This window comes from Acomys russatus, chromosome 1, assembly GCF_903995435.1.
Source record: "Acomys russatus chromosome 1, mAcoRus1.1, whole genome shotgun sequence".
NCBI lineage: Eukaryota > Metazoa > Chordata > Mammalia > Rodentia > Muridae > Acomys > Acomys russatus.
In genome coordinates this window covers 14130775-14149027 of record NC_067137.1, presented here as the reverse complement: position 1 = coordinate 14149027, position 18253 = coordinate 14130775, and the positions used below count along the sequence as shown (strand labels likewise).

General features: G+C 45.8%; 1 protein-coding gene across 1 annotated transcript; it reads right to left on the bottom strand.

Moving 5' to 3' along the window:
- Positions 1 to 4550: 4550 nt before the first annotated feature.
- LOC127206210 (cytochrome P450 1B1) lies at positions 4551 to 9886 on the bottom strand. Its single transcript, XM_051165508.1, has 3 exons — positions 9575 to 9886; positions 8137 to 9180; positions 4551 to 5168 (listed from the first exon to the last, which is right to left on the bottom strand). Exons 2-3 carry the CDS (start codon positions 9177 to 9179, stop codon positions 4562 to 4564), a joined length of 1650 nt encoding a protein of 549 aa, XP_051021465.1. The 5' UTR covers position 9180; positions 9575 to 9886; the 3' UTR covers positions 4551 to 4561.
- Positions 9887 to 18253: the final 8367 nt, after the last annotated feature.

Below are 18253 nucleotides of genomic sequence, written 5' to 3'. Positions count from 1 at the left end.
CTAGAGAGGATTTGCAACAGCCTGTCCCTCAAAAGGAAGGGAGTCATTGTGGTAAGAACCAGTCTCAAAGGTGACACACTAACGTGTCTTTCCAATCACAGGCCAGCTGGGAAGAGACAAGCAATGATACCAAGGCAGGGAAGTCGGCTTTCAGGGACAGTCCAGATGAACGTGCTTCTAAATTACCAACAGAATTGTTTTTATATCTGAATATGTTTAGTTTTCCTTCCTGTCCTCCTTTTTCTGAGGCTCACTAAGAGACCCAAGCCAGAGAGCAAAGACTCACTCTCTGAAGAATAAGAGAGAGCCAAAGGCCAGTTAGTTTCTGGGATATGTATGCAGAAAAGTGGGCTGACTTTATAAAGTGCCAGAGTGACCTTCACACGTTCCAGGAAGCGCACCTGGCTGATGCTCAAAGCTGCCTTCACTTCCCACCCTCATCCAGCCTGGACTCTATTAGATTAATTGGGCTTACTGCCCACCCCAACAAAACAAACTTGACCCCACCGAGATTTTAATTCCACCCCCCTCAAGAAAGTACTTTTCTCACTTGTCCTGAACGGGTACGACTATTTTCCAAGACCTTGTTGTCATTTATTTAGAAAATAAGTGAGTATCCCTTAAGACCAACTAACAGCCATCCCCTTGGGGCTGCTAAATTGATGTTCTCAGCCAAAGTATCGATGACATGGAGTATAGTTTTGGCTTTCCTGCTTCTTTTCCTATTTTTATAATAACAGGAACAGTTGTCTGGAAAAAATAAGGGCCTCTGGCATTGCAGGGCCCTGTCGACAATGTGTGCAGAACAGTGAGGTCCTGGCTATGGGTCCTGTAACACCATGTCACTTACCAAATAAACAGACCCTCAGAAAAATATTTCCACATCGTGCATTGCAGAAGTTTTCGTCTGTTCTACTTTACTGAGCGTCAGCTACTTTTACTAATCAAGGAGCACAAATCTGAAAAGTGAATGAAGTGCACGTCCACAGAAAGGACTGGCAGGAGAGGGATCAGTGGTTCCTCAGTTTTTTCAGATTGGATAAAAAAAATATCAGGTCAGAATGTGAAGACCTCAAACCAGTCTTTCAAAATTACAAATTTAACTCTTTGTCAGTCTTTAGAAATCTAATAATGTAAGGACCGCATATTTGCCAGAACACTGGATGCTGAAAAATTATTGAATTAAAATAATGGAAAAAGCAAAAGAGCAAACAGGCTAAAGTATGGAACGATCAAAGAAAACGTTTGTAACGTGTTCTTTCTTGTTGTTTACATCCGAGAGCAATGCACCGATGTAAAAACAAAGCTGAAGGCAGGCGCTAGTGCACAGAAGTGTGCAGGCTGAATTAACACACGTAGGGGGTGTCAGGACCAAACACCACAGTGCTTCAATGCGAGGCACATAGCAATAGTAGAACAGAACAACCAATTAGACTGCATTTCCTGTAACAGAAAAAGAAACTACACAGAATCATGAAAGTGGTTTTTATTATTTGGGTAACGGCATTTCATGATAGGTAATGAGTGATAGAACTTTTTAAACTTTAATATATCAAAAAGTAGAAGCTACACGTTAGTACTATGTGCATAGCATGTCTTTTGGTTATGACTATGCACTATGTCAGCTATATATATACTAAGCACATACATGATGAAGTACAAAAACACAAGGAGAAACTATACAGGAAGTTATTCTTGGGTTATACTCACCTGGCAACACATACCTTTTATCACAAAATTGTGTCACAGCTAAAAACATACTAATTAACATACCCAGCGACGTATCTATTTAATCTAGCATAGCCCTGGTGTGACAACACTAAGAGTGTGGTAGTATTTCACAGGTAAAGCTAAGTTCTGGGGCATGAATTCTTTTGATTAGTTCACAAAACACACCTGAGGCATCGCTTGTTTGTTTGCTTGTTTGTTTGTTTTGAAAAAAAGCAATATTCTGACACAGTCCGAGCTTTACAAATACGAATGAAGCCTTTAATAAAAACATGCTTTTGCTGCACTGACCTGCAGTGGGAATTCTGATTTACCTGGTGACCACTAAATGAAGTCCCTCTACAGCAGAAACAAAAGCAGACTTTCTGATAGAGCCAGTAATCTATTACAATAGCCTCCAAATTCGGTAATTACTACTCTTTCCTGCTTTGTCTCCTCCTTCCTCTCCCTGGGCTCTAAACATATTAAACAAAGCGTCTTCTTGTTCCTTTTGCTGAAAACATCAGATGAAAACAGCGCCTCCATTCACAAAACAAACATCTGGGTCTGGTTGACTTAATGAGGGGGGTCCACATGTATAAATTTCTCAGAGTAAAGAGGCTACGGGAGCCCAAATCACCGTCCCAGCCCTACTGAGACACATGCTTTTAAAATGTCTAAAACCGTAAAAATTATTGCACAGAGCTCATTTTGGTAGTTGAAATTAAGGCCTTTAAAATACTGACACAACCCGTGGTTCACATTCAAGGAGTTCTTTCGTGAGAAGTTTTAAGTAAAGACGATATTAAACTTTCATAATTCAATTTCCAACAACAAAATAGATGTAGAGGTGGGAGGGAGAAGGCAGGGGCTCTGAAGATCCTTAAGATACGATTGAAATCTAAGGCCTGGCGCTCTAAACCATCTTTTCCCCCTAAACTTTCATGCTTCAAACTGTATAGCGCAATAAGTTAACTTGGAGTGAGTGGAAACAAGTTAGGCATCTCTCTTCATGCCATTCTTTCTCTGTCTTGGTGCTCTGGCCATTGCCACACACAAAAACATCACACACTCCTTCCTTTGTGATTTTGATGCGAAAATTCTGGAAAGCCTAATGACACAGAACAAACAGTAAGCTCTCTGAGTGCTGCAGGCTTCTTTCCTTACATCTAATTGCAATGAAAACAGAAACGGGAAACCCCCACTGGCCCTGTGGCTACTTTTGCTCTCTCTCTCTCCCAGCCCTTCTTAAAGGGTTTTTTTTTTTAATTGCTTACATAATCTAAATGCATATATTTCTTCTATCCCAGCTAACAAAAAGTAACTGCTCATAGCATGCTGTCCTACATAAGAGAGCTGGTTTTAGCTATCTCTACTGTCTCACAAAGCAGTCGCTAAACAACCTCCCAGGACAATCTTCAAATTCTGACTTAAAAAGAAAAAAAAAAAAAAATCACATGCCTTAAAGAGAAACTGCCCGGTTGTAATGAGTTTCCCATCATAAGGCCTAATGCAAAGAACATCCAGAAAATTCATGGCCTTTTTTCAGCATTTGTCCTCAGACAGTGCTGAGGTGTGTCACCTTCCATGAGATAGTGATCATATTTTCTCTAGCTTCAGCTGAAACAAAATAATCAAGATGGATTTGAAATTAATTTAAAATCAAAGCCTGCCAAGAGTTTGAAATCTTAACATACTAATGGAGTCACTTCCAGAGGAAGCCTCTGAGCTGTAACTACACTTACCAGATAACATATTTTGCTGATTTTGTTTTGAGGTTTGTCCCTTGTCTGAACTGTGAATGAGGAAAATCTTTCTGTTACTTGGTTCCCTGATGTCAAAACAGATTGGTTTCATCTAGCTCATTTCCTGGATTTGGGCAAATTTCATTCAACTGCTTCTACTTTTTAGTTTGCATTATGGTATAAGAACTATATTCTTCAAATGTTTTTCTGATAAAATAATTAATATACACACGATGCTTATGAATAACTAACAAATTTATATGCATTGAATACTATTTGGTGACATAAGGCTTCTTTTAGTTTATCAGACTTATTACTAAGACCAGTTTATTACAATCCCATAATTGATAGCTTAACCTGGGCTGGCAAATCTTTTTTCCCCCTTATAAATGGAATACTTCATTTTAATATCCAAATGAGGTACAACTTTAACTTGTGAGATTTTTTTTGCCATCTGAACAATCTACCTTTAAATTCCTTAATCTCTGAAACCTACTGCAGTTATTAAATCAGCTATTAATTTCTTTTAAGGCAACTGACTTTATGGTCCATCAAGTGGGAGTCAAATCTACAGGCAAAAAGAAAATCTCACCCCCTGGCTACCACAAGAGAGTTAAAGCATCTTCCTAAACAGGTTGCCTCTCAGTAGAGAATTTCTGGTCTTTATACACTGAAGTCACTTGTCTTTAAATCTTGAATATATCCCAAGCCCTTGCTTAGTTGCAGTTTCCTATGGGCTCAATTTGGGCACATAGAAGTTCCGTCTGAAACCTTCCCAAAAAGACAGAGTTACTGAAATACTTTGTAAGATAGTTATGCACATCTGTTGATATGTATCCATGTGTACAATTGCAAAAACAAATAAACAAAACAAAACAGGAAAAAACAGGACCCAAATTCCTTGAGCCCTTTTACTCTTTTTCGTTCAAAAATACTTCCAGGAACTGCAGTACAGGCCCGTGGGAAGCTCTGAGTTTGGTAGCACGCCTCACCTTGAAGCCACTTGGTTTCTGCTCACTTCCAGGAAGTGATGCCAAAGGGAAGCTAGGGAAAAAAATCTGCATTTTCCTGTACCCCCCCCCCCAATTAGAGGCGGGTGTTCTAACACTTCAGCTACCTCTGGCTGCTCGCTGGCAAGCATCCTCAGCTTGCAGCTTTTGCACAGCACTGTCGAGGAGCTCCATGGACTCTCGGAGAGAGACATGGATTTTAAAGGACTTGGGCTTAATAGTCAGGCCGTAACTGAAACTCATGTTTGAGGGATCGTTTTGGTTAGCCTGGAAATTGCACTGATGAGCAAGGATGGAGACGAAAAGAAACAGAAGCATCTTAGACAGCTCTTCGCCGATGCACCGCCGTTTGCCCACTGAAAAAATCATGACACTGTTAGCTAGTTCCTTGTTGATGAAGCCATCCTCGTCTAGGAATCGGGCTGGATCAAAGTCCTCTGGGTTAGGCCATTTCACTGGGTCATGGTTGACAGACCACTGGTTAACAAAGACCACCGTGTTCTTGGGGATGTAGTAGCCTAAGAGGAAGGTGTTGGCAGTGGTGGCGTGAGGAATGGTGACGGGCAAAAAGCTGGAGAACCGCATCGATTCATAAAGAAAAGCCATGACATATGGCAGGCTGGGCTGGTCACTCATGCAGGGCAGGCGGTCCCTCCCCACAACCTGGTCCAGCTCAGCCTGCACGCGAGCTTGCACATCAGGATATCTGTTTGGATATTAGTATGAGAGATAGAGGGAGGGAGGGAGGGAGAGAGAGAGAGAGAGAGAGAGAGAGAGAGAGAGAGAACACAGATCAGTTCACCTTTCACCTCACAGTGCACAACAGTTCTGTTTTAGTTCCACAATCTGTCTAGGCCTGTGACTGAATTACAATTTCTGAAAGAAAATCTAAAACAGCTTACTAATTTCTCTCACTCAACACTGTAAGTCAAACAATAGCAATTTTATTTTTCTGTAGTAAGCCTCTTATGGCCTACGATTTATTTCTCACTGTGAGAAAATAAGACTCAAAATTTTAAGTAAAAAAAATGCACCGTACTATGCATTTTAGACCCCAGGAAAATATTTGTTTATCTTTTAAAACCTTCAGACCAAAATAAATGTCCTTATAGGTGCAAGTTCTAATACGCATTTTAACATATTCTTTTTATGCCAATGTAGTCATAAAATATGTTTCCAATGTTTTATAAAGAAGTCTGCAAAAGACAAAAACGAAACAAAACAAAAATAAAACCCACAAAAGTTAAAATACTGCCTTGAAAGCAATTTCTTTTTCTTCCCTCATTCCTTAGACAAGTGCTTGTTCTTATTTTACAAGGTATTATTGGGCTCTTGATAGATAAAGCTCCACGTTTCCTAAACTCAGAAAGCAAAGTCCCAGTTTGTCAGACGTGGGTACAATTATACATCTGCACGGTTGTTGACAGAAAATGGGACACTTCTTTTAGAAAACAAAATCTTACTGCACAGCAAACTCTGCAAAGGCAACAACCCCTTGGCCTCTCATTTTTAAATCTAACAATGTATGCCTAGAAACCTATTTTCAGAAAATCATAGCAATACTCACAACTTATAATGCAGGCCAAACCATTAACTAATGTTAAAGCTCAAACCTGATTTTATATGTGTATAATATTAGAACAAGATGTTGTGTAGCCATCAAAATTACTAAAATCTGGGCCGGAGAGGTGCCTCAGTGGTTAAGGGCAGCAGCTGCTCTTGCAGAGGACCTGAGATTGAGTTCCAGCACCCACGCAACAGCTAACTGGAGTCTGGAACTCCAGTCCCAAGGGAGCCACCCTCTTCTGGGCTCTGCAGGAACCAGGCATGCACCTGGTATACGGACATCCACTCAGGCAAAACATGCATATACAGAAAAATAAGTAAAAGATTAAAATTGTTTTTTAAAAGAAAAAAACATATGAAAATCAATGTTAAGAGAGGAAGATGTGTCCACTGCAATAAGAAGACGGCTCAAAAAAGGGGGTGGGTGAGCGTGGGGGAGAATAATTGCAGCCACTGAAAATAAGACAAGCTTTTAAATGGTGGAATAATGGGTCCAATTAAAATCACTTAAGAGAACTTCCCAACGGTTCCCAGTGAGGGCCAGATAGTAAGCATTTCAGACCTTATGGCTCAAACTCTCCCCACAACAGCTTCTCAGTTTGCCCTGTAGTGTGAAGAAAGACACTATGTTTATACTGCAGTCACTGTAATTTGCCCACTTTGATTATATCGTCTTTTCCCACATAAAAAAAGAAAAAAAAAGAATGTCATCTCTAATTGAAAATGGCCCTGAAAGTGCTGTTATTTCATTGGAACACATGGAGAACCTACTTATACAGCTGAACAAAAAAATATTCTTTTTTTTGCAAAGGGTACACGATTATCTTGGAATGTGAAAGGCCTGTTGATCCCACACTCCAGAGGAAAGCCCTTTTTTTGTCATCTTGGGTTGATTTCCGTTTATTCTCTTTCTACCTCCCCTGTGTCCTGCATCCCAATAGTCCCAATATATGTTTCCACGATTTGACTTTAATATTGAAAAGTTATTTTACATATACCTTTAAAATGTGAAAGTAGACAGTACAGCATTTAAAGAAATACGAATTGTGTGAATTCCGATAGGAAGTGGACTCTGCCTACCAAATTCAGAGGGGCAGACAAAGTCACCATCCCTTCTGTCAGTGATCTCACCCCTCCCAAGGCTGTGACCCTTTTGATAGACTTGTGGTGCATTAATACCTTCTAATGCCTCATGTTGAGGTGACCCCCAACCATAAAATTATTCCCAGTGCTACTGTAACAACTGTAATTTTGCTACTGTTAGGAATCGTAATATACCTGTGCTTTCCCATGGTCCTAGGAGACAGGGGTCAAAAGACCCAGGAGCTGAGAACCGCTGCCTTATGCTCTAAGAAAAGGAGTCGTGTTTCTAGATAAAATACAGGCTAAATCTGAATATCAGGTAAACAGTAGGTAATTGTCAAATTCCTCCTAAAGGATTCCTTTGCTTACTTACATCACCTGACTGCAGGGAGCCTACTTAATCCTTGGCCCAGAGATCAGGATTGGCCCCCACTCCCACCCCCACCCCCACCCCCGCGCGCCTCCTGGATAGCGTAGGTTCCTGTCTGGAAGCTGATCTTATGTCACAGAAGTTGATTGATCCAGCTTTCTTTGCAGAGCAGCGGCCTGGGGTAAATCTTAGTCTCATGTCCTCTGAGGATCTGACCACGCTGGCTTCCTTTAACCTTGGAACCAGTCCAGTTCTGCTTCTATTGAGCCACAGAAGGACCAAAGCTTATCTGCCCTAATGGTAAAAATCTTGTTTTTGTTTTTGTTTGTTTTGTTTTTTGTGTGGAGGGTTCTTCATAAGTTTGTTCTCAGTCACGGGGGTGGGGGTGAGGGAAGAACATCAAAGATGCTGGTGAGTCCTGGCAATGCTGAGGATGGGCGGGGGGGGGGGGGGGGGGGGGGGGCGGGGCGGCGGGGCGCGTTGGTCCAGGCCTTATCTTACCTGAGATCTCAGTTTTGAGGAATTAGGGGATGGGGGGGGGGCTCAGGGAGAAACTTCAAATTCTGTGCCCACCTAGTGACCTTTTAGCCACATGCCCTCTTTTCAAAGGAGGAAAATAAGGACCGACCCATCCATCCCCTCCTGGAGGCTGTACCTGGTCAAGAGGATGAGCAGCCAGAGCAGTGCAGTGGAAAGGGTGTCCTGGCTGGCTCCGAAGATGTCCGTAACAGTGGCCGGCACGTTCTCCAAGTCCAACCCGGAGGAACCATCGCCAGGGTCCCCGGCCTCCTTCTTTTCGGCGGCAAGGATGAAGGCGTCCATCATGTCCCGGGGAGCAGCCCCGGGCACCAGGTTTTCGCGGTGCCTGAGGAACTTGTCCAGGACGAAGTTGCTGAAGTTGCGGTTGAGCTGCTCGAACTCGCGGAAGGTGGTGCGCACTGGATTGGGGAAGAGCTGTAGCCAGGGCAGCACGTCCACCAGGCTGCCAGCGCCCACCGTGCGCCCGAACTCTTCGTTATGGCTGAGCAGCTCCAAGAACTCGGCATTGTCGTGCTTGTACCGGCAGCCGAAGCACACAGCGCTCATGACATTGGCCACCGCCACGATGATTGGCTGCGTCGGATCCAGGAACGCGCCACCCAAGGAACGCCGCACCAGCACCTCCACCAACTCCCGCGCCTCACCCAGCGCGTGGCCCTCGAGGAGGAGGCGGCTGCGCGGGTGGCGCGTGGAGAAGGCGCGCATCGTGCTATAGGCTGCGCGTCGCTGCGCCTTCCAGCGCTCCGAGTAGTGGCCGAACGCCAGGCTGCGGCCGCCTGACACCACACGGAAAGAGGCGAACGGCGGCCGGTCTGCGAAGATGCCGCCCTGCTGCACCAGGGCCTGGTGGATGGCACTCTCGCCATTCAGAACCACCACGGGACAGCTACCCAGACGGATCTGGAAAACGTCGCCATAACGTCTCGCAAGGCGAGCGAAGTACAGATGCGATGCCCGCCCCACAGCCGCCGCGTTTCCTATCAGTGGCCAAGGGAAGGGACCCGGGGGCGCTGACCACGGTTTCCGCCGCCACTGTCGTAGTAGCCACTGGCCCAAATGCACAGCGGCCAGGACCGAGAGGAGTAATAGAAGAGTGGTCTGCTGGGTAGACAGTGGACTCAGCTGCTGCGGACTGTCCGCGCTAAAGCTGGTAGCCATGCTGGGGACACAAAGACAAAGCGTGACACTCAGGTGTGCAGAAGGACGGAGGGGAGAAACAGTGGGTCCCCTCCCCGCAGCATCCCAGCCCCACCATGAGGCTACAGCGCCTGGTTGAGTAGAGAGGTGATGCTAAGTTCAGGTAAAGGTTGGCTTTCTGGACAAGATGCTACGACCTTTTCATACCCAACCCAGTCTCCAGCAGAAGACAGGCCAGCTTCTAAATTCTCATCTGCCTAACGGTTCCCAGAACTCCGGTTCCCAGAACTCCGACACAACGTCGGTGGCAGACACAGAAGCAGGTTTCTTTGAAAGTATCCAATACCCCATCCCTGACTTTTAAGAACTGGTCTGAAAAGGCCAATGGGAAGGTGGCCCTCCGCGGACAGACTGACCTGTGAGGAAGCGTGGTTTCCAGCGGTGTTGAGCTGCAGGCTCTGAGAAAAGCCCTGGAGCCTCTGCCCAGAGCTAGACTACAACCTGAGAGTCCCCAGGGACCTGAAGGCCCTCCCTAGACACCTGATGCTCGCTGCTTTAGCCTCCAGTCAGAACCTAAACTTAGTTTGGCTTGGAGGATAAAAGAAAAAGTGTCACAAGTTTGTTGAGCTGCGCTGCACCTGGGGCTCCGCAAAGTCAGGGCTTTCGCACGGATTTGGAGTTGCGGTTGAGATGGGTGGGAGTTGGGAGATGATAAAGTGGAGTCAAATCCCAGCTTGCTTCGCAGAGGTGTCTGCAACGCACCCAGGAGGCAACACGCACCATCCCTCTACTAGGGGGTTTTAAGGACTGGGTAGAGACCAGAGGAAGCGGGACCTTGAGGGGGTGGGGCGTAAGGGGCGGGGCGCGCCGCAAAAGTCCACAGATCTGGGACTTGGACCTTTGTCCGGACTCAGGGTGACCCAGGGTGGTCCAGTGGGATGTCCGCGCCATAGCTGGCAGCTTTGTTGCGAGTCGCCCTGTAAAGTATTTCTTTAGCGATAAGGGCTTGTCATCAGTCATTCCGCAGTCAAGACCCCCACGCTTTCCCCCGGAACCCGGCTTGGGACAGAATTAATCTCATGCCTCTGCGAGCTTGAGCAGAACGCACCCAAGAGCACGCCCTCCTCCTGCAGGTGGCTTGCTCAGGACCCTTAGGCACCAAGCCAGGAAAACGTCGTTTTAGGAACAGGGGCAGCTAGGGTTTGGAAGGTTTGCCTTGCATTTATCTTTATCATAAGGTTTTGAAACCCATTTGGCCCTACAGCCATGGCCCTTTGTGTGCCTGAATCTCTTTCCACTTCTGCTGGTGAGATCTAGAAACCTTGAAAGCTGTAACTCTCTCACCCCAAGGTGAGCACCATCCTTAAGCAGACAAAAACTCTCAAACCGCAAGGCTTCCTGCGTAGAAAAGGCAGGGACTCTGCCACCTGCTGGCTGAGCGCTAGACAGCTCAGGTTGCACCCAGGCAGTGATCCAAGCTTGGGCGCTGTCCTAGAGCGCGCGAGACCCGTGAGGAGGCGGTGAGTGGGAGGAGGAGGAGGAGGCAGCTCTGTTCTCCTGCGAACGGTTGGGTTGGAAAGTTTCTGCTGTCGCCTCCCCATTGCGTGCGGAGCTTTGCCTTGCGTGCGCCGCTTCTGGGAAGTCGGCTCCAGTCATCTCCCTGGGCGCTGCTCGAGGCCGCCCCTCCCGCGCTTCTCACGGCACCTGACACGCCGAGGCGGCGGCCAAGGGCGGGGTGCCTGCCGCCACCACCCTCGGCGGCGCACGCACAGCTGAGCCCGCAGGGCCTGCCCGGAGGTTACTGGATCGCAGCCAGTTCGTGGACCTTCGCTTGCTCAGCCTTGCTCCCAAACGCCACGGTGCTGCTAGCCACGGGGGACGCTTTCTTCAAGGGAAAGCCAGGGGTGTCAAATGGCCCGGGATGCAGCTACTCCTGTTCCTACCGATCAGTGCATAGTATCTTGCTTTCAAAACACCTGAAAGAACAAGGTTTCTGCCAGGCACTAGAAAGGGCAAGCCAAGCAAGAGATGGAATACTTCTAGTTAATCAAGAATTGTAGTTCGAGGCCATTGGTGTGATCTCTGATCAACCCACTCCCAACGTTTGTGTTATTGTCTCATGTACAAATAAACATTTGAGATTATGAGATTATGAGACTTATCCAAATCACATAGTTCTCTAGAGGTGGAGACAGGATTTGGACTCACAAAGCCCTACTCCAAATCCCTCAAACAGGATTATACGGAGTGAATGCACTCTTAAGAGGTCCCAAGTCGTCTTTTTTACTTTAAAAAAAAAAAAAAATTGGCTAGGAACTGGCAAGAGCTCCCGTGCAAGGAGAGAACCAACTTGCACAAGTAATCCTTTGTCCTTTGGCACAGCTCCTCTTCTAGAACGTGCCTCAGAAAGTGAGGAACCAGTTGGACAGATGCTGTCAGGGAGATAGGCTCTTATCACAATCCAGCAATAGACCTCTATCTCTAGAGCCAGTAGCCAAGACAGCTCTGCCATTTATCACCTCCAAGTGGATGTTATAGGTTTAGCAGGGTGATCCTCCAATCCCCTCCAAACACACATGTGCTCACAGAAAGGAGGGTGAGGGAAAAGAAACATTTATTTCTGAGACGCCCCGATGTTGGAAGGATAGGAACTAGTAATCAGGCACTTGCTGTTGTGCAGGGGGAACAGAAATATAGAGGCACATAAAAGTTTCCAAGGTGGGGTATGGGGGGGCACATAGGACACTGCACACCATGTGCTAGAATTTGGGAAGACTGCTCATGAACCACGGGTTTCAACTGTACTGAGCCCATTTCTCCTTTCTGGAGGACAGAAAAGAGAACCGCTAACCTGAAAGACATTTCATCTAACTTCAGGAAGGACCCATTGTTTGGTAAGTTATGTGCTAAGCTCACAGGTAGGGGAGCATCCACCTGTAATGGTGCCCTTGACTGTGAGCCACATGGTGAGGTGGGTCCCCCATCCCTGTTAGTGAGACTTTGAGACTGTTGCCATGACAGCAGTGCAGCTGAAAGGAGAACTTGTTTTGACTCACAGTTTCAGAGAGTCTAATCTGTGTTCACTTGGCTCCATGTTACTGCAGTGGGAACATGTGGTGGGAGCTGTTTACCTCATAACATATATGAAACACACACACACACACACACATGGGGAGGGGAGGGTCTTGGGTCAAAGGTACACCCCATTCACCCCAGTGAAATCCTACTTCATGAGGTTCCCACCCCTCCACAAAATAGTACCATTAGCTGGGATCTAAACCTTCACCATATGAGCTGATGGGGGAGGCGGGATATATCATATCAATAACATTCTTCCATAGTCCCCAAAATATCATGATCACCTCATACTGCAAAATGCATTTTTGTCCCTTTCCAAAACTCCTTCAAATCTTATATTTTGGGTTGTGAGCCAAATAGCTGAGCCATCTCTCTATTCCACCCTCAAATCTTTTTTTTTTTTTTTTTTTTTTTTGATTTTTCAAGACAGGGTTTCTCTGTGTAGCCTTGAGTACCCTGGACTCGTTTTGTAGACCAGGCTGGCCTTGAACTCACAGCGATCCACCTGCCTCTGCCTCCCTCAAATCTTAAGAGTCCTAAATTGTTTAAATTTTTAAGTCCAAGGTCTCTTTTGAGACTCAAAATAAACTCATTGTAGAGCCTCTGCAAAAATAAAAAACAAGTACGTGCCCCCTCACCTCCTATCCCCCCCCCCCCTACCTCCCCCAGCACCCCCACCCCTTCGGCCAAGACACAATGGCACAGAATAAATATTTCATTCCAAAACAGAAGGGGAAGGAGAGGTTGTTCCCAACCTCTTAAGGATGTCAATGCATCTGAGCCTTTTTGCTTCGCGTCCTTTGATAGCTTTTGAAAGCAGACCTCTGAGCCACACACAGTACCCTGACCTTGTCCTCAGTTGCCATCTTGCACTCAAGGGTCCACAGCTTCATAGTTGCAGCAGACAGTGCAATGACGTAGCTGCCTTTGCCAGCGAGAGCCTCCCAACTCTGTTTGGCTTCCTTCTTTTTTCCTGGTTTCCTTCCTTTAGGGCGTTTTCCCTCTTGTTCTTCCATTCTCACTTTTCCTTTCCTCTAGGTCCATTCCAGCTTCCTTGTCTTCCTCGTCCGAGGCCACCTTTTCCAATCTCTCCTCTACTCATCGGTATCTCTCTGCGTCTACCTCCCTGTCTTCCTCCCATCCTTTCTTTCATCCTTCCTTCCTCCCCTCTCCTTCTCTGAAAGATGGAAGCTAGGGCTTTATACTTTCCTCTCACTGAGCTACATTCCAGCCTCTCTGTCCACCCTAACCACACCCCCCCCCACGCCATACACACACATCCACACAACTCCTAACTTCTTTTTTAAATCACTCTTTTCTTTATCACCAAAGTGTAAGTGTAGACACAGAAGGGACAGAGAAGTAGGAGGAAAAAAATAAAAAATAAAAAGGGGAGTGAGGGGGTGGGATCAACTAAGAAAAAGGAAAGGGAGCAAGATACCAAATACTAGGGCTAAAAATTAAACATTCCATCTAGTGTTGCAGGCAACAGGAGAGATCACCTGGGCGCAGCAATTGTCCTGTGGGAATAGAGAGGGGACCGTGACCCATGGCTGGCTTTGCACATCAGTCCTTTGGGGTTCAGCCATAGCTGGATCCAGGTCTGAAATGTGTCTGACAGAGCAGAGGAATAAAAGCCTCGTTCTCCTGGTCCTGTGAGCTCGCGTGAAAATCTTTAGACAAACAGAGGATTTTGTTTTTCATTTTCGTTTTCTGAAATTAAATGCTAACTAGGTTACTATTTAAAAATGTTATGACAAATAAAGCTTCCCCCACCCCCCGCCCTCTGCAAAGACACTGGGCTCTGCCAGCTCCTATTTTTTTATCTAGCTAGAGAAGGCTAGCATCAGATCCAGGTTGCAGGTCCAGGCTTTTATTTTTGTTCTATTGGCCGTTTCATTTTTTTTTTAAATATTTCTCCTAAGTATTTTTCCTTTACCACAATGAGATAAAAAATTCAGGTTTGGGAAGGAAAAAAAAAAAGCTGTACTCATGCCCAAGATTAAAAAAATAATAATTGGTAGTTAAATAACATAAGTGGCTGCTTTCTTACATAATCCCAAAAGGAATAAAAGAGCTGAATAATTATATGTTAGCATGTTTTTTGGCCTTGACCTCAACAGAATTCACCCCTTCTGCTATTAAAGAAGCCTGCTCTCATCTACGGCCTTTTCTTTTGCTGGATTTCTTTGGTTAGAAAGCTCTGAACCTAGGAAGCTCTTTCCAATAGCAGAAATGTTCCTGGATGAACTTTGTCATCCTATGATAAACCTTGAGCTATCCTTCGAAGTTCATCTGGGTGAATCTACCTTTCAAGTGGCATGCCTGAGGACAGCCATCATGTTCCCTCTGAGCCATTCCTCGGTCACTGAAACAATATCCTGGTCCCTTAGTCACCATACAAACAACCTGCTTTCAAGCATTGCACCCAGTGTCTGTGCCCTGGACAACGTGAGTTTTCAAAATCCCTGTCTAAGGATGTGCTTGGAACTAAACACACACACACACACACACACAGAGAGAGAGAGAGAGAGAGAGAGAGAGAGAGAGGGAGGGTGGGTTTCTTTTCTTGCGGATATGCCTCCCAGTTAAAATATTTACAGTTGACTGAGAGTGTGATCAAGAGGCACTGTCACCTTGTGAAACTGGACCTCATAGATAGCTCAGACTTTAACTGTCCAGTTTTCAATTAACGCTTTTTAAAATGTAAACTTTTCATTTGTTCTTTCCACATGCACCTTACAGCTTGAAGACAATTTTCTAGCCCCGGAGACCATGTTGATACTCTCGGAAGTTTTTGTTTTGTTTTGTTTTGTTTGCTTGTTTTTTTCCTAAGCGTATACTATTTTTTATTTGTTTTTTGAGAATTTCTTACATGTGTTTTATTGTCTAAAACCCCCAATTCCAACCCTCCGACTCCTCCCAGACTCTCCTACATCCCCTTCCCTATTTCTCTCTGTTAGTTTTAAATAGCCCACCGAGTCCAACTCGTGCTGCCTGTAGGTGCATGGCTGTGGGACGTCCACAGGAGCATGGGCAACCTATTAGGGGCCTGAAGAAGACTGACCGCGCATCCTAAAGCAGCCGGCATCCACCAGTAGCTACTCGGCTGGGTAGCTGGGCTTGGGCATCATGACTCCCCACCACATCCATGCTGGACCATGAAGTGGCTGAGTCTTGTGCAGGTCTTGTACAGGCAACACCAGCTGCTGTGATTCCATAAGCGTAGCAGCCCCTGTTGTTTCCAGAGGACATTGTTTTACAGAACCATCCCAAACCCCTGGTCCTTACACTCTACAGACCCCTGTTCTCTCGTGTTCCCTGAGCCTTGGAGGCGGTGAGGGTGACATCTAAGACCGAGCACTTCATGGACACCTATGAGACTCTGCATTAACTACTATCTACTGTAAAAGGAAGCTTCCCTGGAGAAGGCTGCGAAGTGGAATTGATCCACGTTTTTTTGTTTTGTTTTGTTTTGTTTTTAGCTTTTTGGGACAGGGTTTATTAAGGCAAGTATTTAGAAGGAAGTTTGAGACTATGTCTGCTCAGAAAAACCAACTTTAGGCCAGGTGGTGGTGACACACACCATTAATCCCAACACTTGGGAGGCAGAGGCAAGTGGAACTCTATAAGTTCATGGCCAGCCTGGTCTACAGAAAGAGTTCCAGGAAAGCCAGGGCTACACAGTGAAACCCTGTCCCAAAACAGAGAGAGAGAGAGAGAAACAGAGACAGAGACAGACACAGACACAGAGACAGAGACACAGAGACAGAGAGAGACAGAGAGACAGAAACAGAGAGACAGAGAGAGACAGAGACAGAGAGACAGAAACAGAGAGACAGAGAGAGACAGCGAGAGAGACCAAAACGGCAGAGGCTAGAACATATGCTGGGGGCCATGGGCTAAATGGCCAGGGTCTCGCCATCTTGTCCAAGTCTGCACCTTTAAGTCTCTGTTTCTCCCAGAGCTTGCCTTTCACCAGAAACTAGCTCACCCTGCTGTGGGTCGGCAGTTAGACTAAACATAGATAAAGATGGAGCAACCCTGTTGTGATTTAGCAGTTAGACTAAAGATAGATAAAGATAGAGCAAGATATCCTGTGTGACAGAACATTATGACCCTGCTTGGAATTCCCCGTGTCTTGAGATAGCCTGCAGCTGGGTTGCCATAGCAACATGCTTCCCTGTCTCCTGCCTTATAAAAACTGCTGCCTAAAAAATAAAAGTTTAAGAACTTGATCAACATTCAGACTTGCTCTCCTTCTTTGTGTCTTGTGTTCTGTCCCTCATTCAGGTGATTCTCCTCCTGAGCTTTAGTTGAACCCCCTGCTGGTTGGGGCAAACATATGAAGAGCTTGTGTGTGTGTGTAGCCAGGTGTCTGTGGTTCTCTCTTGACTTCTTCAAGACAAAGACCGCTGGGCCATTGTTTGAACTATACTCCACACTTATATTATTCCTTGATCACCAATTTGCACATTTTATTATTTTCAGTTTTGACCAGACATACATTTTGAGTTTTTAATTTATGTATGTATGCATGTGTGTCAAAAAAAGAGGGCATTAGATCACCCAGAACTGGACTTACAAGTGGTTATGAGCCCCAAGACTTACATTCTTAAAACATGTGTGCACAGGACATAATGGATTCTTGCTGCAAGAGTCAACCAATAGATAATACACACAAAAATTGGAAAGGTGCACACTCCCACTCCTTTCCAGATTCCAAACATAGAAACTCTGAACCTATGTTTTTAATATGAATGAGATCTTATTCAAATTGTTACTGTTTGGTGACCTTTTCCAGGAGAGCACTGTTGACCTCAATGGAAGGTGTAGATTGCTTCTTTTGAGCTGCCGTGGAGTATAACTCTGATACAACTTATTTAGCCATAAGTAATGACATAGGTGATCATTTGTGCTGTCCTTTGCTCCAATACTAAAGGTCTCCCCTGCAGGGACTTTGCTTCTCTTTCTACCCCTGTAGTATCTGCAAGTGTCGAGGCTTACCCAGACATAGGGGTAATCTCACCCCACTGTCATTTGAAAAGGCATGCCAGATTGTTTGCCCACAAACTTTGATTTTTGTTCCAGGTAGCATGTGCCCAGAACACTGTTACTTTAGGGTTGTAAACGCAGAACACAAAGTTAAAAATATCATCTGTCTTTCAAACTAGTCTTTATTTTAAAGGACATGTGTGTACTTGTGTTCAGAACACCATGTCTTCCTGACAAATGAGGGAAACCCCAGGTTAAAGACAGTGAAACGTTACAAGTGGGGAATTCCAAATCTCCACATCCCAAAGGGAGGTCTGAGAGGAAAAGAGTAGCACCCCCACACTCAGATGCTCTCTGAAATGATGACATCTCTGCACAGCCCCCTCCCCCCCACACACACACACACAGGCTCAGGCCCAGATGTCGTCCAAACTCATCTAGCCCTTTACAGGAGACTAAAAGCCACCTGGCCTGCACTACCAGTCACCAGGAACTCGGCTCTCATGGGGGTAAGTAGGAAAATCAATCATATAATTCTTGGCTAAGTGACCCCTCAATAAGAGCTAACCAGTAGTGGTAGTCGCATGAATGTTATGTCTACTCTTACTAAGTCTTTATTTCTGATCTGCAGACCATGGTCTTAAAGGAGTGCTTAGGCATCCACCACAGAAATAAGCACTTAGTCTGTCAGGCCAGTGTGATGGCTGCTAGGACAGGCTGCCACGCCCATGCGCCAACCCCTGCCAGCCCAGAGTCAGAACCCTGACCTTCTGCTTATCTCTCTTAGGCAACGCACCAAATGCCATCCAGACAGCCAGGGTGTGAATGCCACTCCCAGAGCCGTGTGGGAACTGAGAGAGCGCACGCCAAGCTCCTACCCATGGCGGCCGCTCAGACAGCATCAGTTATTGCTGTTCTGTGGAGGGCCGTTTGTTTCTGCCTCAAGAAAGCTCTCGCCCAGCCTTCTGCTCTTGGCACACAGACTTGGTGGCAGTGGCCAATCTGTGATTTCCTCCAACTCC

What these genes read in the sequence shown, in the direction of transcription:
- LOC127206210 (XM_051165508.1), bottom strand. Translation starts at nt 9,179, where the DNA reads ATGGCTACCAGCTTTAGCGCGGACAGTCCGCAGCAGCTGAGTCCACTG. An exon ending in CTGCTCATCCTCTTGACCAG is followed by an intron (nt 5,169 to 8,136) that starts GTACAGCCTCCA and finishes ATATCCAAACAG; the next exon opens with ATATCCTGATGTGCAAGCTC.